Source organism: Bos indicus, chromosome X (genome assembly GCF_029378745.1).
Source record: "Bos indicus isolate NIAB-ARS_2022 breed Sahiwal x Tharparkar chromosome X, NIAB-ARS_B.indTharparkar_mat_pri_1.0, whole genome shotgun sequence".
Classification (NCBI taxonomy): domain Eukaryota; kingdom Metazoa; phylum Chordata; class Mammalia; order Artiodactyla; family Bovidae; genus Bos; species Bos indicus.
In genome coordinates this window covers 105,237,645-105,257,181 of record NC_091789.1, presented here as the reverse complement: position 1 = coordinate 105,257,181, position 19,537 = coordinate 105,237,645, and the positions used below count along the sequence as shown (strand labels likewise).

General features: G+C 39.4%; 1 protein-coding gene across 1 annotated transcript; it reads right to left on the bottom strand.

Annotated features, from left to right (window-relative positions):
* Positions 1-8,905: 8,905 nt before the first annotated feature.
* Positions 8,906-10,995, bottom strand: LOC139181304 (germ cell-less protein-like 2). The gene has a single exon (XM_070784303.1). It carries the CDS (start codon positions 10,848-10,850, stop codon positions 9,354-9,356), a length of 1,497 nt encoding a protein of 498 aa, XP_070640404.1. The 5' UTR covers positions 10,851-10,995; the 3' UTR covers positions 8,906-9,353.
* Between the last annotated feature and the right edge of the window lie 8,542 nt (positions 10,996-19,537).

The window sequence follows — 19,537 nt, the reverse complement described above, 5'->3', positions numbered from 1 at the left end:
AGAAATGGACAAATTCTAAGAAAAGTGAAACTTTTGAAGACTGGACCAGAATGAAATAAAAATATGAACAGATCAACTACAGACACTAAAATCCAAACAATGACAAAAAATCTTCCAACATACTAAAGTCCAGGGCCAGATGGATTCACAGGTAAGTTCTACAAAATGTTTAGAGAGGCGCTAACACCTATACTGCTCAAAAACTTTCAAACATGCAGAAGTAGGAACACTCCCAAACATATTCTATGAGGCCACCATCACCCTGATACCAAAACCAGACAAGCACATCACAAAGAAAGAAAATTGGAGGCTAATATCACAGATGAACATAGATGCAATGATCCTCAACCAAATACTAGCAAACAGAATACAAGAACACATTAAAAAATCATACATCATGATCAAGTGAGGTTTAACCAGGGATGCAAGGATTCTTTAATATATGCAAATCAAACAATGTTATACACCATATTAATAAATTGAATGTTAAAGCCCATATGATAATATTAATAAAAGCAGAAGAATTTTAGGTAAGGTTGAATACCAATTTTATGAAAAACTCTCCAGAAAATGGGCATAGAAGGAACCTACCTCAACATAATAAAGGCCATATTCAACAATCCCACAGCAAACATTATTCTCAATAGTGACAAACTGAAAACATTTCCTCTAAGATCAGAAACAAGAGAAGGGTGTCCACTCTTGCCATTATTATTCAACATAGTTTTGTATGTCCTAGACATGACAATCAGAGAAGAAAAATCAAAGTAATCCATATTGGAAAAGAAGTAAAACTCTCACTGTTTGCAGATGACATGATACTATATGTAGAAAATCCTAAACATGGCACCAGAAAACTACTAGAACCAATTAATGAATTTAGTAATGTTGCAGGATATAAAATTAATACACAGGAATCCCTTGCATTCCAATACATTAACAATGAAAAATCAGAAAGAGAAATGAGGACACAATACCATTCACCATTGCAACAAAAGAATAAAATATCTAGTATTAAACCTTGCTATGTATATTGTCACCTTGCTTATAAATTTATATCCAGAGTACATCAGGTGAGATGCTGGGCAGGATGAATCACAAGCTGGAATTAAGACTGTTGGGAGAAATATCAGTGACCTCAGATATGCAGATGACACCACCTTAGTGGCAGAATGTGAAGAGGAACTAAAGAGCCTCTTGAAGAAGGTGAAAGAGGAGAGTGAAAAAGCTGACTTAAAATTCAACATTCAAAAAAACTATGATCATGTCATCCAGTCCCATCACTTCATGGCAAATAGATGGGGAAACAATGGCAACAGTGACAGACTTTATTTTCTTGGGCTCTCAAATCACTTTGGAGGGTGACTGCATCCATGAAATTAAGATATTTGTTCCATGGAAGAGTAACTATGACAAATCTAGACAGTGTATTATAAAGCAGAGACATCACTTTACCAACAAAGGCCCATATAGTCAAAGCTATGGTTTTTCCAGGGACTTCTGTTGTCATATACAGATGTGAGAATTGAACCATAAAGAAGCCTGAGCGTCAAAGCATTGATGCTTTCAAACTGTGGTGCTGGAGGAGACTCTTGAGTCCCTTGGGCAGCAAGGAGGTCAAATCAGTCAATCCTAAAGGAAATAAACCTTGAATATTTATTGGAAGGATTGATACTGAAGCTCCAATTCTTTGGCTAACTGATGCAAAGGGCCAAATCATTGGAAAAGACCCTGATACTTGGAAAGACTGAGGGCAGCCAGAGAGGGTGACAGAGGATGAGACGGTTGGATGGTATCATTCACTCAATGGAAACAAGTTTGGGCAAACTCTAGGAGTTAGTGAAGGACAGGGCAGCCTGGTGTGATTCAGTCCATGAGGTCACAAAGAGTTAGACATGATTGAGCAGCAACAAAGGATACAAAAGACCTATATGCAGAAACTAGAAGATGCTAATGAAAGAAATCAAAGATGACAGATACAGAGAGATAATGGAGATGAAGAGATAATATCATGTTCCTGGATTGAATGAATCAATATTATGTAAATAAGTATACTACCCCAAACAGTCTTGAGATTTAATGCCATCCCTATTAAATAACCAATGACATTTTCCACAGAACAACAACAAAAAATTCCACAGTTTGTATGGTAATATTAAAGACCCCAAATAGCCAAAGCATTATTGAGAGTGAAAAATGGAGCCCAAAGAATCAAGCATCTTGACTTCAGACTATACTACAAAGCAGCAATCAGAAAGACAGACTGTGACAGGCATAAAAACAGAAAAATAGGTGAGTGGAATAGGCTAGGAAGCCCAAAGAAAAACCCATCCTAGGGGCACCTAGTCTTTGAAAAAAGAGGCAAGAATAAACAATGGAGAAAAGACAGCCTCTTCAATAAGTTGTGCTTGGAAAACTGTAGAGTTCAGTTCAGTCGCTCAGTTGTGTCCAACTCTTTGTGACCCCATGAACTGCAGCACGCCAGGCCTCACTGTCCATCACCAACTCCCGGAGTTGACTCAAACTCATGTCCACTGAGTCGGTGATGCCATCCAACCATCTCATCCTCAGTCATCCCCTCCCTTCTCTTCCCGCCTTCAATCTTTCCCAGCATCAGGGTCTTTTCCAAAGGGACAGTTCTTCGCATCAGGTGGCCAAAGTATTGGAGTTTCAGCTTCAGCATCAGTCCCCAATGAACATTCAGGACTGATCTCCTTTAGGATGGACTGGTTGGATCTCCTTACAGTCCAAGGGACTCTCAAGAGTCTTCTCCAACACCACAGTTCAAAAGTGTCAATTCTTCAGCGATCAGCTTTCTTTGTAGTTCAACACTCACATACATATATGACTACTGGAAAAACCATAACCTTGACTAGACAGACCTTTTTGGCAAAGTAATGTCTCTGATTTTTAATATGCTGTCTAGGTTGGTCATAACTTTCCTTACAAGGAGTAAGGGTATTAATTTCATGGCTGCAGTCACCATCTGCAGTGATTTTGAAGCCCTAAAAAATAGTCTCTCACAGTTTCTAGTGTTTCCTTATCTATTTGCCATGAAGTGATGGGTCTGGATGCCATGATCTTAGTTTTGTGAATGTTAAGCTTTAAGACAATTTTTTTCACTCTCCTCTTTCACTTTTATCAAGTGGCTCTTAGTTCTTCACTTTCTGTCATAAGGGTGGTGTCATCTGCATATCTGAGGTTATTGATATTTCTCCCTGCAATCTTGATTCCAGCTTGTGCTTCCTCCAGCCCAGCGTTTCTCATGATTTACTCTGCATATAAGTTAAATAAGCACAGTGACAATATACAGCCTTGACATACTCCTTTTCCTATTTGGAACCAGTCTGTTGTTCCATGTCCAGTTCTAACTGTTGCTTCCTGACCTGCATACAGGTTTCTAAAGAGGCAGGTCAGGTGGTCTGGTATTCCCATCTCTTTCAGAATTTTCCACAGTTTATTGTGATCCACACAGTCAAAGGCTTTGGCATAGTCAATAAAGCAGAAAGAGATGTTTTTCTGGAACTCTCTTGCTTTTTTGATGATCCAGCAGATGTTGGCAATTTGATCCCTGATTCCTCTGCCTTTTCTAAATCCAGCTTGAACATCTGGAAGTTCACAGTTCACGTATTGCTGAAGCCTGGCTTGGAGAATTTTGAGCATTGCTTTACTAGCCTTTGAGATGAGTGCAGTTGTGTGGTAGTTTGAGCATTCTTTGGCATTGCCTTTCTTTGGGATTGGAATGAAAACTGACCTTTTCCAGTCCTGTGGCCACTGCTGAGTTTTCCGGATTTGCTGGCATATTGAGTGCAGCACTTTCACAGCATCATCTGTTAGGATTTGAAATAGCTCAATTGGAAATCCATCACCTCCACTGGAATTCCATCACCTCCAATTCCTTCATAGTGATGCTTCCTAAGGCCCACTTGACTTCATATTCCAGGATGTCTGGCTCTAGCTGAGTGATCACACCATTGTGATTATCTGGGTCGTGAAGATCTTTTTTGTATAGTTCTTCTGTGTATTGTTGCCACCTCTTCCTAAAATCTTCTGCTTCTTTTAGGTCCATACCATTTCTGTCCTTAATTGAGCCCATCTTCGCATGAAATGTTCCCTTGGTATCTCTGATTTTCTTGAAGAGATCTCTAGTCTTTCCCCTTCCATTGTTTTCCTCTATTTCTTTGCACTGATCACTGAAGAAGGCTTTCTTATCTCTCCTTGCTACTCTTTGGAACTCAGCATTCAAGTGGGTATATCTTTCCTTTTTTCCTTTGCTTTTGGCTTCTTTTCTTTTCACAGCTATTTGCAATGCCTCCTCAGACAGCCATTTTGATTTTTTGCATTTCTTTTTCTTGAGGATGGTCTTGATCCCTGTCTCCTGTACAGTATCACAAACCTCTGTCCATAGTTCATCAGTCACTTTATCAGATCTAGTCCCTGAAATTTATTTCTCACTTCCACTGTATAATCATAAGGGATTTGATTAGGTCATACCTGAATGGTCTAGTGGTTTTCCCTACTTTCTTCAATTTAAGTCTGAATTTCAATTTAAGCCAATTTCTTCAATTTAAGTCTGAATTTGGCAAAAAGGAGTTCATGATCTGAGCCACAGGCAGTTCCTGGTCTTGTTTTTGCTGACTGTATAGAGCTTCTCCGTCTTTGGCTGCAAAGAATATAATCAATCTGATTTTGGTATTGGCCATCTGGTGATGTCCATGTGTAGAGTGTTCCCTTTTGTTGTTGGAAGAGGGTGTTTGCCATGATTAGTGCATTCTCTTCACAAAACTTTATTAGCCTTTGCCCTGCTTCATTCTGTATTCCAAGGCCAAATTTGCCTGTTACTCCAGGTGCTTCTTGACTTCCTACTTTTGCATTCCAGTCCCCTATGTTGAGAAGGACATTTTTTGGGGGGGTGTTAGTTCTAATCAACTTCAGCTTCTTCAGCATTACTGGTCAGGGCATAGACTTGGATTACCATGCTATTGAATGGTTTGCCTTGGAAATGAACAGAGATCATTCTGTCGTTTTTGAGATTGCATCCAAGTACTGCATTTTGGACTCTTTTGTTGAGTATGATGGCTATTCCATTTATTCTAAGGGATTCTTGCCCACAGTAGTAGATATAATGGTGATGTGGATGGCTACTCCATTTCTTCTAAGGGATTCTTGCCCACAGTAGTAGATATAATGGTGATGTGAGTTAAATTCACCCATTCCTATTTTAGTTTGCTAATTCCTAAAATGTCGACATTCACTCTTGCCATCTCCTGTTTGACTACTTCCAATTTGCCTTGATTCATGCACTTAACATTCCAGGTTCCTGTGTGTACAGGTGCATGTCAAAGAATTAAATTAGAACACTTCCTAACACTATACACAAAAACAAGTCAAAATGGATTAAAGACTGAAATGTAAGGCCAAATATTATAAAACTTTTAGAAGAAAACATAAGTAGTACACTCTTTGACATAAATGGCAGCAAGATTCTTTGTGACCCTCCTCTAACAGTAATTAAAATAAAAAATAAATTTGAAGCTAATAAAATGTAAAAGCATTTTCAGAGCAAAGGAAACTATAAACAAGTTGAAAAAACAGCCCTCAGAAAGGGAGAAAAATAATTGCAAATGAAGAAACTGACAAAGGATTAATCTTAAAAATATACAAGCAGCTCATGCAGCTCAATATAAAAAACACTAAAAATCTAATCAAAACTGATCAGAAGACATCAACAGACACTTCTCCAAAGAAGACATACAGATGGCCAACACATGAAAAGATGCTCAACATTTATCATTATTAGAGAAATGTAAGTTAAAACTCCAATGAGGTACCATTTCACAGAAGTCAGAATGGCCATCATCAAAATATCTACAAACAATAAATGCTAGAGAGGATATGGAGAAAAGGGAAGCTGCTTTCATTGTTGGTGTAAATTGATACAAACACTATGGAGAACAGTATGGAGGTTTCTTACAAAACTAGCAATAAAACTACCATATGACCCAGCAATTCCATTAGCCCCAGAAAGCTGTAATTCTAAAATACACATGTACCCCAGTGTTAATTGCAGCACTATTTACAATAGTCAGGACATGGAAGCAACTTAGGTGTCCACTGACAGATGACTGGATAAAGAAGATATGATACATATATGCAATGGAATGTTACTAAGCCATAAAAGGAACAAAACTGAGTCATTCACAGTGATGGGCATGAACCTAGAGTCTGTCACAAAGAGTAAATTAAGTCAGAAAGATAAAAACAAATATATTATTTTAATGCTTTTAGCTAGAAAATGTTATTTTTGATCTATTTTCTATATTACAAAATGTAATTTTTCTAGAATCTAGAAAAATCTTACAGATGAAACTATTTGCAGGGCAGGAATAGAGATGCAGACCTAGAGAATGAACACGTGGACAAAGGCAGGAAAGGGGAAGGTGAGACAAATTGGGAGATTAAGATTTACATATATACACTACCATGTGTAAAATAGATAGCTATCGGGAAGCTACTGTGTAGCACAGGGAGCTCAGCTCAGTGCTCTTTGATGACCAAGAGGCAGAGGATGGAGTGGGTGGGAGTGAGGTTCAAGGAGGGAGGGCACATATTTGCACACATAGCTGATTCACACTGGTGTACAGCAGAAACTAACACAACATTGTAAAGCTCTTATACTTCAATTTAAAAAAATATTAAAAATTGAAAAAAAGAAATGTGAAAAGAAGACAGATTAGATAAAATGTTTGCTAGAAAGAACTTTTAAGGATATGAAGAACTTCACTTTGCCCTCAGTAGCATGAGAACAATACCCAAGAAAATGGTAACCTGAAATAATACAAAATTATTATGCAAATACTGATTAATCAGATTACTGTCAATTCACTTTCTCATTCTAAATAAACTTCAAATATATGTTATTAATAATCATGATATAATTAACTTCAAGATTCGTATGCCTTGTAGAATATGAGTGAGTAAGTGAAGTCGCTCAGTCGTGTCCGACTCTTTGCGACCCCATGGACTGTAGCCCCCCAGGCTCCTCCGTACATGGGACTCTCCAGGCAAGAATACTGGAGTGGGTTGCCATTTCCTTCTCTAGGGGATATTCCTGACGCAGGGATCGAACCCAGCTCTCCCGCATTGCAGGCAGATGCTTTACCGTCTGAACTGAAGGGTTTAGAGGCCGTCAAATGGACATGACCTATAAAGGCAATTTTGATGGTTTTACATAGAAATGACCTCTAATGGAAGAGAACACAAATGGGAACTATTTGAGATACACTTCTGTGTAAAATGTAGTTTGCACATAATTCAGCATTTTAAATGAGCACTCTGCCAACCGAGACCAATATCAATCATCTCTTGAGGTTTTCTACTATGTACCAACATCAAATCTACATAGGAACAAATGTTACTCCTGCTTTTCTCTTCTATATCAAATGTCCTGAAGCCTTTGTGTCTCTCTGGAGCGAGGCCGAGTTTCCGAAGGCACATTCCAGTATAAACATCATCGATGGGATAGAGAAGGACCCGGTCAGTCACATTGTACAGTCTCAGGGCCAGGTGGCCGGAGTAGAGGAATTCGCCTCCTCCTGCATAAGGCGGGTAGACGCCAGTGTAAACAACTTCTGGGATGTAGTACTTGAGGTTCTTATCCCGATGAGGTCCAGCATTATGAATCACATCACCAATAAACAAATCTTTGGCTTTGTTCCTGGATAAGCTATTCAAGTAATTCAGGAGATGATGGGTGTTCACAAAAACATCATCATCGCCCTTGAACCCACCTGAGAAAGAGTAAGGCCTGGTAAACAAAAGTTAAAAAAGAGCTGTAGAAAGCACATTAAAGAAAATTACTCTCAATTGCATGCTTGGTACTCAAGAAGAGATATAATCAATATGTGTGTTCATAGAAAAAGGCAGTTATATTAAAAGCAATATAAAAACATTTGCATAAATATTCAAATATTAAATAAATATTATATATTCAAATATTAACATTTGACATTCAAGTATTAAATGAATATTTGAATGTTGCACTAGTCAGCTGGACAGACTGACTGGGCCTTCTCTTCCTAGCTCAGGAATTGTTTAGAAGACATATTTATAATGAAATAATTTTTTATGCTATTGGCTTCTATTTTGAAATAAATGTTACATTAAATACCCTGGCCTAAAATGGGTAATCTTGCCTTTCTCCAGGGCATCTTCCCAACCCAGGGATCGAACCCAGGTATCCTGCATTGCAGACAGATTCTTTACCAACTGAGCTATCAGGGAAGCCCGAATATCCTGCAAAGAATGAGTTCTGGCAAAAATGAGAAGTATGTCCAATATAAAAACAAACAGAAAGAATGAAGAAGATACTTTGAGATTACTGATATCTACATATTCATAGGAATAAATGATGTTTGTGGAAATCCATTTTAGTCTATAGTGCCTAGTTAGCCATTTCAAAAATTATTTCCCTTTGGTCTTTACAAACTTATAAATATATATGGGCATATACGTATATATACATATATAATGTTATTTGTATGTATTTAACATAATACATAAAATTATGTGAACTTCTTCTTCTTCTTCTAAGTCGCTTCAGTCGTGTCCGACTCTGCGCGACCCCATAGACGGCAGCCCACCAGGCTCCCCCGTCCCTGGGATTCTCCAGGCAAGAAAAATGGAGTGGGTTGCCATTTCCTTCTCCAGTACATGAAAGTGAAAAGTGACTAGTACTACATTTTTATATATTATGTAATTAATATATATAATGATATATAGTATGTATTATTATATTAACATATGATACATGTATAGTATGTCACATTGTATAACCTGACATTGTCTGATAATTTGTAACTCTATATTACAGAAACCAAAAAAGAATCTCTAATCTCAGGTTTTACTTCATGATTTATTTTCTCCTATAATACAGTGCTTCAAATAAAGCCACATTTGCACAATCATTTCCGCAAGGAAGAGAATTCTTTATTCTGTCTCAATATTGGTTAGAGTAAAATTTATGCAGCAAGTTAATTTCTTTTTGGTTCTTGGACATACAATCCATTGTTTCCATTTGGAGCATGCCTGTTGAATAGTAAATGAAAAGCAAAAGATGTCTTTTTGGTTTCATCACTGACTATTTGGTTTCACAGATATTTTCTTGGAATTGAACTTTTTCTTCACAGATACATAGAAATAAAATGAAGAGAGTAATTTATGATAGTTTCTACATTCAAAAGATTATTTTCTTTTGCTATTGTTCATCTTTATTGTGTTTAACAGTAGGCCATTAAATGAAATGAGACACCAGAAATTTTCAAAAGGCTAAGCTAGCCTAATTGACAATATCATCAATTTCCTGGATTTTCTAATGATATAAACAGGAAGTTGCAGAATATATATAAAGGGAAGCTCAAAGCTACGCTATCCAGTTTCATTACCATTTGTTCCTCATCCTTTTCAAAGGTAAGGATTTTATAACCAGTTGTTTTCCTGAAGCTCAGTTTTCCACTAGAACCAAAATATACCAAAGTTAATCTGAATGCAATATTTCTTTGAGGTTGTAAACAGATGGAGCCATCATATGGCTGACTGAAAGCATGTCGTTTGAAAATTATAAAATGGCTGGTGAAGACGACATACAAATGAACACCGAAATTGTAACCGGACCACTTCCAGGCATAGGTTCCATCTCTGACAATCCTTTTGCCACATCTCATGCTATATTCTTCAAGTTCGGTTTCAGTGATGTCTCTAGGACCAATTTCCCTGTATTGTTGTGCTCTAAGCAAGGTATACCATTGTCGTTTATAAACACACGATAACCATTCTGAAGGTATTAGAGCATCTTGTTCAATAACTTTTGTGGAGGCCAGGTCACAAATGATATGCTGAAACCTCAAATTTTTAAATACTGGTTGAAATACTATGCCTTGTTTAGTTTCAAGAAAGGAAATGCTACCATCATGTTCCTTGTGCCTGGAAAACCAGTTGTTTGCATTAACTAAAAGCTGTTTCATTGTGCCTTTCCAACCTGGGTTAAGGCGGAGGAACATCCACTGTTTGAGTGTAGTATATATATCGATTTCCTTTTGCATTACGAATAAATTAGAAGAAGAAATGACCAGATTCATAAGATCTGTACTGAGTTCCTTGTAAAGTTCAACGCTTGGATGAGTCATCAGATTGTGGAGAAGCCATTCAAAGCACCCTGTCTTTACAGAATGTAACCCATAGGTCTCTGCTGCCACATAGAAGCTACATACAGTTTTCACATTAATTGTTTCCTTCATGGTCTTATCACACTGCTGAATTAAGTCCTCTACTTGAAGCAGGCACGCGGTTGCCAAAACTCTTGGAACTTGAAGGGGCTTAATTAAGACATATTCATTCCTATACAACGAGCCTAATACAAATTGCAAAGATTCTACATTTATATTCTGGTCATTAATCTCCAGGTCAATAATATCTTTGTGACATTCTTTCCCAGAATCTCTAAACATTGTAGCAAAGTAGTCCGACTGACATAAAAACCTTTTGTGTAAACACCACACTTTCCCCAGAGCACGGATTTTAATGTCACTGGTTTCGCCATTTAAAAATAAAGTTTGGTAAGCATACTCAGATTTGATCTTAACTTTTTTACCCTGTCTTGTCCAGACGACTTGCTGTAGATCCTCCTCCTGGTTGTGACTCATCTCAGACTCTGGGCCTAAGCTGGGACCGGTGCTCTGTTTGCGTTTACGGCTTCCAGACACATAACTGGGGCCTGCCTGGGCTTCTGGCTGCTGCAGTTCCCCTGTGCCAGATTCCCTGCATTGCAGATTCCGACTGTTCAAGGGCCCCATAGATAAAGGCTCTTAGGGCCCCTAAAGAGACTGCTGCAGAGACTTCTCTGCCACAGCATTGCTGTGGCGTGCCACCTCCGCTTAGGCCCTAGTTTCACTTGGGCATTTTAGCACAGTCCCAAACGTCACAGTGGAGGCTCTGCATTCTTCATTCTCTGCTCCAGCCCCTCCCTCCCTGTGGCCCCGCCCACTGCCTCCAGTCTTCCATTCAGTCTAGCCTATTGTTCAGGGCCCCTGCCTCCAGGTTTTCCTTGAAAATACTTTCCTATAAGGGAAATGACTGAATCAAAGGCTTTTGGATCACAGTGTTAAAGAGTGTACATATTCACATTTCTACTGCAAGTGGGAGAATTCTTTTCTCAGCTGTCAGCAATATTGAATATAATTATCTGCCTTCAACTTTTAGTAATTTAAAAAAGATGAATAGTGGTATATCATTATTTTATTATTCCTCTTTCATTATAGAGAAGGCAAACTTTTATTTGATGTATGTGTGTATATGCATATATATGCACAAAATTATACACATATACAAAATTATATATGTATAATTTTGAAATATCAGTAAAGATAAAGAGATATTTCAAAATTTTCTGATAAGGTACATCTTCATATTCTTTGCTTATTTCTGTATGAAAAGTGTTAGTCACTAAGCTGTGTCTAACTCTTTGAAAGCTTATGGACTGTAGCCTGCCAGGCTCTTCTGTCCATGGGATTCTCAGGGAAGAATACTGGAGTGGGTAGCCATTTCCTTCTCCAGGGGATCTTCCTGAACCAGGGATCGAACCCTGGTTTCCCACATGGCGGGCAGTTTCTTCACTGTCTGAGCCACCAAGGAAGCCCCAAAAGAAAGTGTTAGTTACTTGGTCATGTCCAACACTTTGTGACCCCATGGACTGCAACTTGCCAGAGTCCTCTGTCCATGAAAGTCTCCAGGCAAGAAAACTGGAGTGGGTTGCCATTTCCTTCTCCAGGGAAATTCCTGACACATGGATCAAATCCAGTCTCCTGCACTGCAGGCAGATTCTTTATCCTTTGAGCTACCCGGGAAATGTTTATTTCTGTATAGATTTATATATATTTTCTCCTTAGTGATTGTCAAAAGCTTATTAGCTTCTTATAATGTAAGACTACACATATGTATGGTGTGCATGTGTGCCAAGTCACCTTCAGTCATGTCCCACTCTTTATGACCCTATGGACTGTAGCACACCAGGCTCCTCTGTCTATGAGGATTCTCCAAGCAAGAATACTGGAGTGGGTTGCCATGACTTCCTCCAGGGCATCTGTCTGATCCAGGTATCAAACCTGCATCTCTTACCTCTTCTGAATTGGCAGGTGGGTTCTTTACTACTAGTGCCACCTGGGAAGCCCATATATATGCATATATACATATAAAAATTAAAATTGTTAAAAGGTTATATTTTGTTGTTGTTCAGTCACTCAGTCGTGTCCAACATTTTGTGACCCCATAGCCTATAGCACCCCAGGCTTTGCTGTCTTTCATCATCTCCTGGAGCTTGCTCCAACTCATGCCCATTGAATCAGAAATGTCATTCAACCATCACGTCCTCTGCTGTCCCCTTCTCCTCCTGCCTTCACTCTTTCCCAGCATCAGGGTCTTTTCTAATCAGTTGGCTGTTCGCATCAGGTGGCCAAAGTATTAGAGCTTCAGTTTCAGCGTCAGTCCTTCCAAGGAATATTCAGGATTGATTTCCTTTAGGATTGACTGATTTGATCTCCTTGCTGTCTGAAGGACTCTCAAGAGTCTTCTCCAACACCACAGTTCAAAAACATCAACTCTTTGGCACTCAGCCTTCTTTATGGTCCAATCCTCACATCCATGCATAACTACAGGAAAAATCATAGCTTTTACTATATAGAACTTTGTCAGCAAAGTAATATCTCTGCTTTTTAATATGCTGTCTAAGTTTGTCATAACTTTCCTTCCAAGGAGCAAGTGTCTTTTAATTTCATGGCTGCAGTCACCATCTGCAGTGATTTTGGAGCCCAAGAAAATAAAGTCTGTCACTGTTTCCATTGTTTCCCTATCTATTTGCCATGAAGTGATGGACTGGATGCCATGATTTTAGTTTTTTTAATACTGAGTTTTAGGCCAGCTTTTTCACTCTCCTCTTTCACCTCCACCAAGAGGCTCTGTAGTTCCTCTTCACTTTCTGCCATAAGGATGGTGTCATCTGCATGTCTGAGGCTATTGATATTTCTCTCAACGATCTTGATTTCAGCTTATGCTTCATGCAGCCCAGAATGTTGCATGATGTACTCTGGATATAAGTTAAATAATCAGGGTGACAATATACAGCCTTGGCATACTCCTTTCCCAATTTGGAACCAGTCCACTGTTCAATATCTGGTTCTAACTCTTGTTTCTTGATCTGCATACAGTTTTCTCAGGAGGTAGGTAATGTACTATGGTCAGGTATTCCCATCTCTTGAAGAATTTTCCACAGTTTGTTGTGATCCGCACAGTCAAAGCCTTAGGAAGCATCAATGAAGTCAATGAAGCAGAAGTAGACTTTTTTTTAATTCTGTCTATTTCTGTGATCCAGTGGATGTTGCCAATTTGACCGCTGGTTTCTCTGCCTTTTCTAAATTCAGCTTGAACATCTGGAAGTTCTCAGTTCACGTACTGTTGAAGCCTGGCTTGGAGAATTTTGAGCATTACTTTGGTAGCGTGTGAGATTGTGCAGTAGTTTGAAAATTCTTTGGCATGCCCCTTCTTTAGGATTGGAATGAAAGCTGATTTTTTTCCAGTCCTATGGTCACTGCTTAATTTTCCATATTTGCTGGCATATTGAATGCAGAACGTTAACAGCATTATCTTTCAGGATTTGAAATAGCTCAGCTGTAATTCCATCACCTCCACTAGCTTTGTTAGCACTGATGCTTCCTATGGCCCCCTTGACTTCACACTCCAAGATGTCTGGCTGTAGGTGAGTGATCACACCATCATGGTTATCTGGCTTATTAAGGTCTTTTTGTATAGTTCTGTGTATTTCTTGGCACCTCTTCTTTATATCTTCTGCTTCTTTTAGGTTCATGCTGTTTCTGTCCGTTATTGTGCCCATCTTTGCATGAAATGTAAAGCTCCTCCCACTGCCCCCTTTTCTGGGCTTTATCTTCAATTTGTAAGAAACTGTCAAACTGTTTTCCAAAGTGGCTTTACCATTTGATGTTACCACTAGCATGTAAGATGGTGGAGTAGAAGGACATGTGTTCATCTTGTCCTGCAAGAACACCAAAATGGCAACTAGCTGCTGAATAACCATCAACAAGAGACTGTTGAATCCCACCGAAGAAAGATACCTGGATCCAAGGGCAGAGGAGAATCCCCAACTAGACAGTAGGAGGGGCACAGCTGCATTTAAAATTAAATCTCAGACCCAGTAGAGATGCTCAGAGGGCACAAACAAAACCTTGTGTGCACCAGGACTGAGGGAAAAGAGCAATGACACCCACAAGAGACTGAGCCAGACCTGCATTTAAGTGTTGGAGTGTCTCCTGTGGAGGCATGGGTTAGCAGTGACCTGCCTCGGGGACAGGGATTCTGGTTGCAGCAGACTTGGGAGGCACAGCGCGTGGCATAATCCTCTTTGAGGAGGTTATCATTAACCCCACTATAGAGCCACCAAGCTGATGACCCACAAACTGGAGAACAATTATGCCAAAGAAGTTCTTTCACTGTTTCAAAAGTTCTAGCGCCCACAACAGATTTCCCAACCTGGGAATCCAGCAAAAGGACTGAGAACCATTAGGGAAACAGACTTTTGAAGGGCACAACAAAACCTTGTGCACACCAGGAGAAAGGAGCAGTGACTCTGCAAGTGACTGAGCCAGACTTGCCTGTGAGTGTTGAGTCTCCAGTGGAGGTGTGGGTGGACAGTGGCCTGCTGTGCGGTCAGGGCCAATGACTACAACAGTCCTGAGAGCCGTGGCATGCTGGTATAAGTCCTTTTGTAGGAAGTCACCATTAGTGCCATTAACTGTATCATAGTTTGGACTCAGGCCAAACTACAGAGAGGGTACACAGCCTCACCCATCAGCAGAAAATTGGATTAAAGATTTAATGAGCATGGCCCTGCCCACAAGAGCAAGACCCAGTTTTACCCTCCCTTCACCAGGAAGCTTCCTTAAGTCTTTTATCCTCATCCATCAGAGGGCAGACAGAATGAAAACCACAACCACAGAAAACTAAACAAACATCCCATGGATCACAATGTGATCTAACTCAGTGATACTATGAGCCATGCCATGTAGGGCCACCCAAGATGGACAGGTCATGATGGAGAGTTCTGATAAAATGTGGTCCACTGGAGAAGGGAATGTCAAACAACTACAGCATTCTTGCCTTGAGAACCCCATGGATATAATGAAAAGGCAAAAAAAAAAAAAAAAAAAAAAGATTATATAGTTATATATAATAAAATTTTATGGGGCTTTTTTGTTGTAAAGATATTTTAATTCATAAGAAGCCAAATTAGATTTTCCAAATATTGATTTTGGCTTCACTGCTTAGAAAGCCTTACCTTATCTGAAATTCGATAAGTATTCTTCTATATTTTCTAGCTAAATATTCATTGTGTTAACTCTTATGTAACATCTAAATGTTGAAATTTTAATGCATTTCTAAATTCTCATAATTTGAAGTGACAGAAGCATTATGCAAAAGAGTATATACATTATAAACCAGATTTTTACAAACAAAAAATACACATGTATTTTGCATGCCTAATACTAAAAGTTATAGACACTATTCTACCATAGGTTGTCTTTGAATATTGATATTATGGATAGTATCTTAACTAAGCCCAGGCAGCAGGTACAGTGGGGCCTATAAAGAGTGAGTGGTTGGTTATATGGTGTTCTCCATCCTTCTTAGCTGTAGTTTGTGTGGGTTTTGCTTTCTCTTAATCCAGCACAAGCTCCTTTTCCTCTTCACAAAGCAGGACAATGCCTCTCAGTTTCCAAGAGTAGGAGTAATATGCAGGGACAAAAACAATGAAACGGCATCTAGGATTGTTTTTACAGAACAATATTTGTTTGCTTCATTCACTGTCAAAACTACAGCAACTAGAAGAGGGTATGCTAGATGTTTATTAAATATCTGTTGAAACACTGAACCTATACTTTGCAGCAGTTATTGAGTGAATGATTTATTTTGACATCTTTTTTACTACAAACCTAGTTATGCCAGCTTATATGAAATAATCCTTGATTTTCAAAGCTAGTAAAGCCCTTTTAGTCTCTGCACATCTTCAAAACTGACTTTAAGTGGTTCCTTTCATCTGAGATACATTGCTTCTCCACAGTTGCATGTCAATTGCCTCTGTAACTCATGAATTCTTTATAGACATGCTCAGAGGCTAGTTATTTCTTAACTTTGTCTACAAATTTGCATTATTCACTTTCTTGGTTGCTCTCAGCCATCTCTCCTATCCCTCTGATCTTGGCTGCACCTAAGTAGTATATGCAGGTCAGGAAACAACAGTTAGAACTGGACGTGGAACAACAGATGGGTTCCAAATAGGAAAAAGAATATGTCAAGGCTGTATATTGTCACTCTGCTTATCTAACTTGTATGCAGAGTATATCATGAGAAATGCTGGGCTGGAAGAAGCACAAGCTGGAATAAGGTTGCTGGGAGAAATATCAATAACCTCAGATATGCAGATGACACCACCCTTATGGCAAAAAGTGAAGAGGAACTAAAAAGCCTCTTGATGAAAGTGAAAGAGGAGAGTGAAAAAGTTGGCTTAAAGCTCAACATTCAGAAAACGAAGATGATGGCATCTGGTCCCATCACTTCATGGCAAATAGATGGGGAAACAGTGGAAACGGTGGGGCGCTCCAAAATCACTGCAGATGGTGACTGCAGCCATGAAATTAAAAGACGCTTACTCCTTGGAAGGAAAGTTATGACCAACCTAGATAGCATATTGAAAAGCAGAGACATTACTTTGCCAACAAAGGTCTGTCTAGTCAAGGCTATGGTTTTTCCAGTGGTCATGTATGGATGTGAGAGTTGGACTGTGAAGAAAGCTGAGTGCCGAAGAATTGATGCTTTTGAACTGTGGTGCTGGAGAAGACTCTTGAGAGTCCCTTGGACTGCAAGGAGATCCAACCAGTCCATCCTAAAGGAGATCAGTCCTGGGTGTTCATTGGAAGGACTGATGCTGAAGCTGAAACTCCAATATTTTGGCCACCTCATGTGAAGAGTTGACTCATTGGAAAAGCCCCTGATGCTGGGAGGTATTGGGGGCAGGAGGAGAAGGGGATGACAGAGGGTGAGATGGCTGGATGGCATCACCGATTCGATGGGCGTGAGTTTGGGTAAACTCCGGGAGTTGGTGATGGACAGGGAGGCCTGGCGTGCTGCAATTCATGGGGTCACAAAGAGTGGGACACGACTTAGCGACTGAACTGAACTGAACTGAACTGAAGTAGCCTTGCTTTGATGTAGGCCTGCCTTTCTAATTTCTGATGATAGATGAACAGAATAGTCTGTGAGTAGAGTGAAGAATTCACTACATTTAAGCTTACATGTTGCTGTACAGTTGCTCAGTCATGTCAGACTCTTTGCAGCTCCATGGACTGCAGCATGCCAGTATTCCCTGTTCTGCACCATCTTCCGGAGCTTTCTTAAACTCATGTCCAGTGAGTTGGTGATGCCATCCAACCATCTCATCCTCTGTCATCCCCTTCTTCTCCTGCCCTCAATCTTTCCCAGCATCAAGGTCTTTTCTTATGAGTCAGCTCTTTGCATCAGGTGACCAGTCTTACATGGGCCATGTTAATATTTCCCACAGTGTTAATATTAGCCTTAGTTCAGAGCAGCATTGTAGGCTACTACCAAGTTTTCTTCGTGGAGAGTTATCTCTTATCTGTAATGATTCTTGTTTCTGGTCTTTTCCCTCCAATCTGTACCCATGATGATAGTGCTTGAAGAAGTGAAATGAAAGTCGCTCAGTCACATCCAACTCTTTGTGACCCCATGGGCTATACAGTCCATGGAATTCTCCAGGCCAGAATGCTAGAGCGGGTAGCCTTTCCCTTCTCCAGGGGAATCTTCCCAACCCAGGGATCGAACGCAGGTCTCCCACATTGCAGGCAGATTCTTTACCAGCTGAGCCACAAGGGAAGCCCAAGAATACTGGAGTGGGTAGCCCATCCCTTCTCCAGCAGATCTTCCTGACCCAGGAATTGAACTGGAGTCTCCAGCATTGCAGGTGGATTCTTTATCAACTGAGCTATCAGGGAAGCCCTGGTAAAGGAGTGTTAAGAGAAAGGGATAATTTGTGAAAACTGGGGTACTGAGAGAAACCTTGAAAAGGAGGTAGAACTTAAGAGCTTGAAAAGTGAGTTTGATATGGATAGGAGTTGGAGAGAGGGAGGCAGGAGGTAATCTGATGAGAGTAAAGAATGAGAACATATAGAAAGGGCAAAGAGTGTTCAATAATAAGTCACTGAAAATGCCAACAGTATATATTTACATAATCAGGGCTGATAACATAGTTTTATAGCTATATATAGGATTCTCAGGTGGTTCTAGTGGTAAAGAACCCATCTGCCACTGCAGGAGTTGTAAGAGATGTGGATTTGATCCCTGGATTGGGAAGATCCCCTGTAGGAGGGCATGGCAATCCACTCCAGTATTCTTGCCTGGAGAATTCCATGGACAGAGGAGCCTGGCAGGCTACAGTCCATAGGATCACAAAGGGTCTGACACAAATGAAGCAACTAAGCAGGCACTCACACATGTATATATTTATAACAGTAAAACATAATATTAGATATATAACTTTATATAGTATATGTAAAATATATAATTTTATATAATATATAGTAATACAAAATAAAAACTAGATGGGTCAGATATAGCAATTGCAGTCCACAAAGCACTGTGAGCTTTCTGGGAATTAAAGTATAAAGTGTAACAATATCTACCATAATTGCTAAACCTTTGCTTCTCCCAGGTTTCATTGGTCATATGGACTAGAACCTTTTCTTATAGCATTTTTTAGGCCAATGATAATCTCTGCCTGTTTTATTATCAACCCACTGAAATCAGATTTCTTTCTTATAGCATATTTTAGGCAATGATAATCTCTGTCTGTTTTATTATTAACCCACTGAAATCAGATTTCTCTCTTTGAACTAATTCTTGAAATCTCTTATCAATTGGCGAACGCTTCCAAGTTCTTTTATAATATTAAGAGATTGTTGGTTTTCATACTTACAAATGTTTTATTTCAAAATATTCTAGAGAGAGACTGAAGGACAAAGCATATGGTTGATCAAAAATCTAGACCTGAAAACTGCTTGGTAATTTTATGATCATGAAATCCTTTTTTATTTTTATTTTTTTAAATATAAATTTAACCACACAGGGTCACTAGGAAAGTGGTAGGTTTTGGGCAGGTGGCAGAAGACAAGAACAGGGAGAAAGTAAAATTACAGGCCAGAGACTGTGTTGGGATTTCTGTTGGAAAGGCAAGGCACTGTGGAGGAAACAGTTTACGATTAGGTAGTCTCAACAATTTCTGTGGGCTTTGGGCTAGAGAAGTGATCTCTAGTAATCTTGTACTTAGCCCTGGGATGATTTAAGGCAGAGGAAATAATGGTTTGATATGTGAAACTTAGATAAGGAGGTGGCTGAAACTATAGAC

Bases quoted from the DNA above. Each gene is read 5' to 3' on its own strand.
- LOC139181304 (XM_070784303.1), bottom strand. From the start codon at position 10,850: ATGGGGCCCTTGAACAGTCGGAATCTGCAATGCAGGGAATCTGGCACA.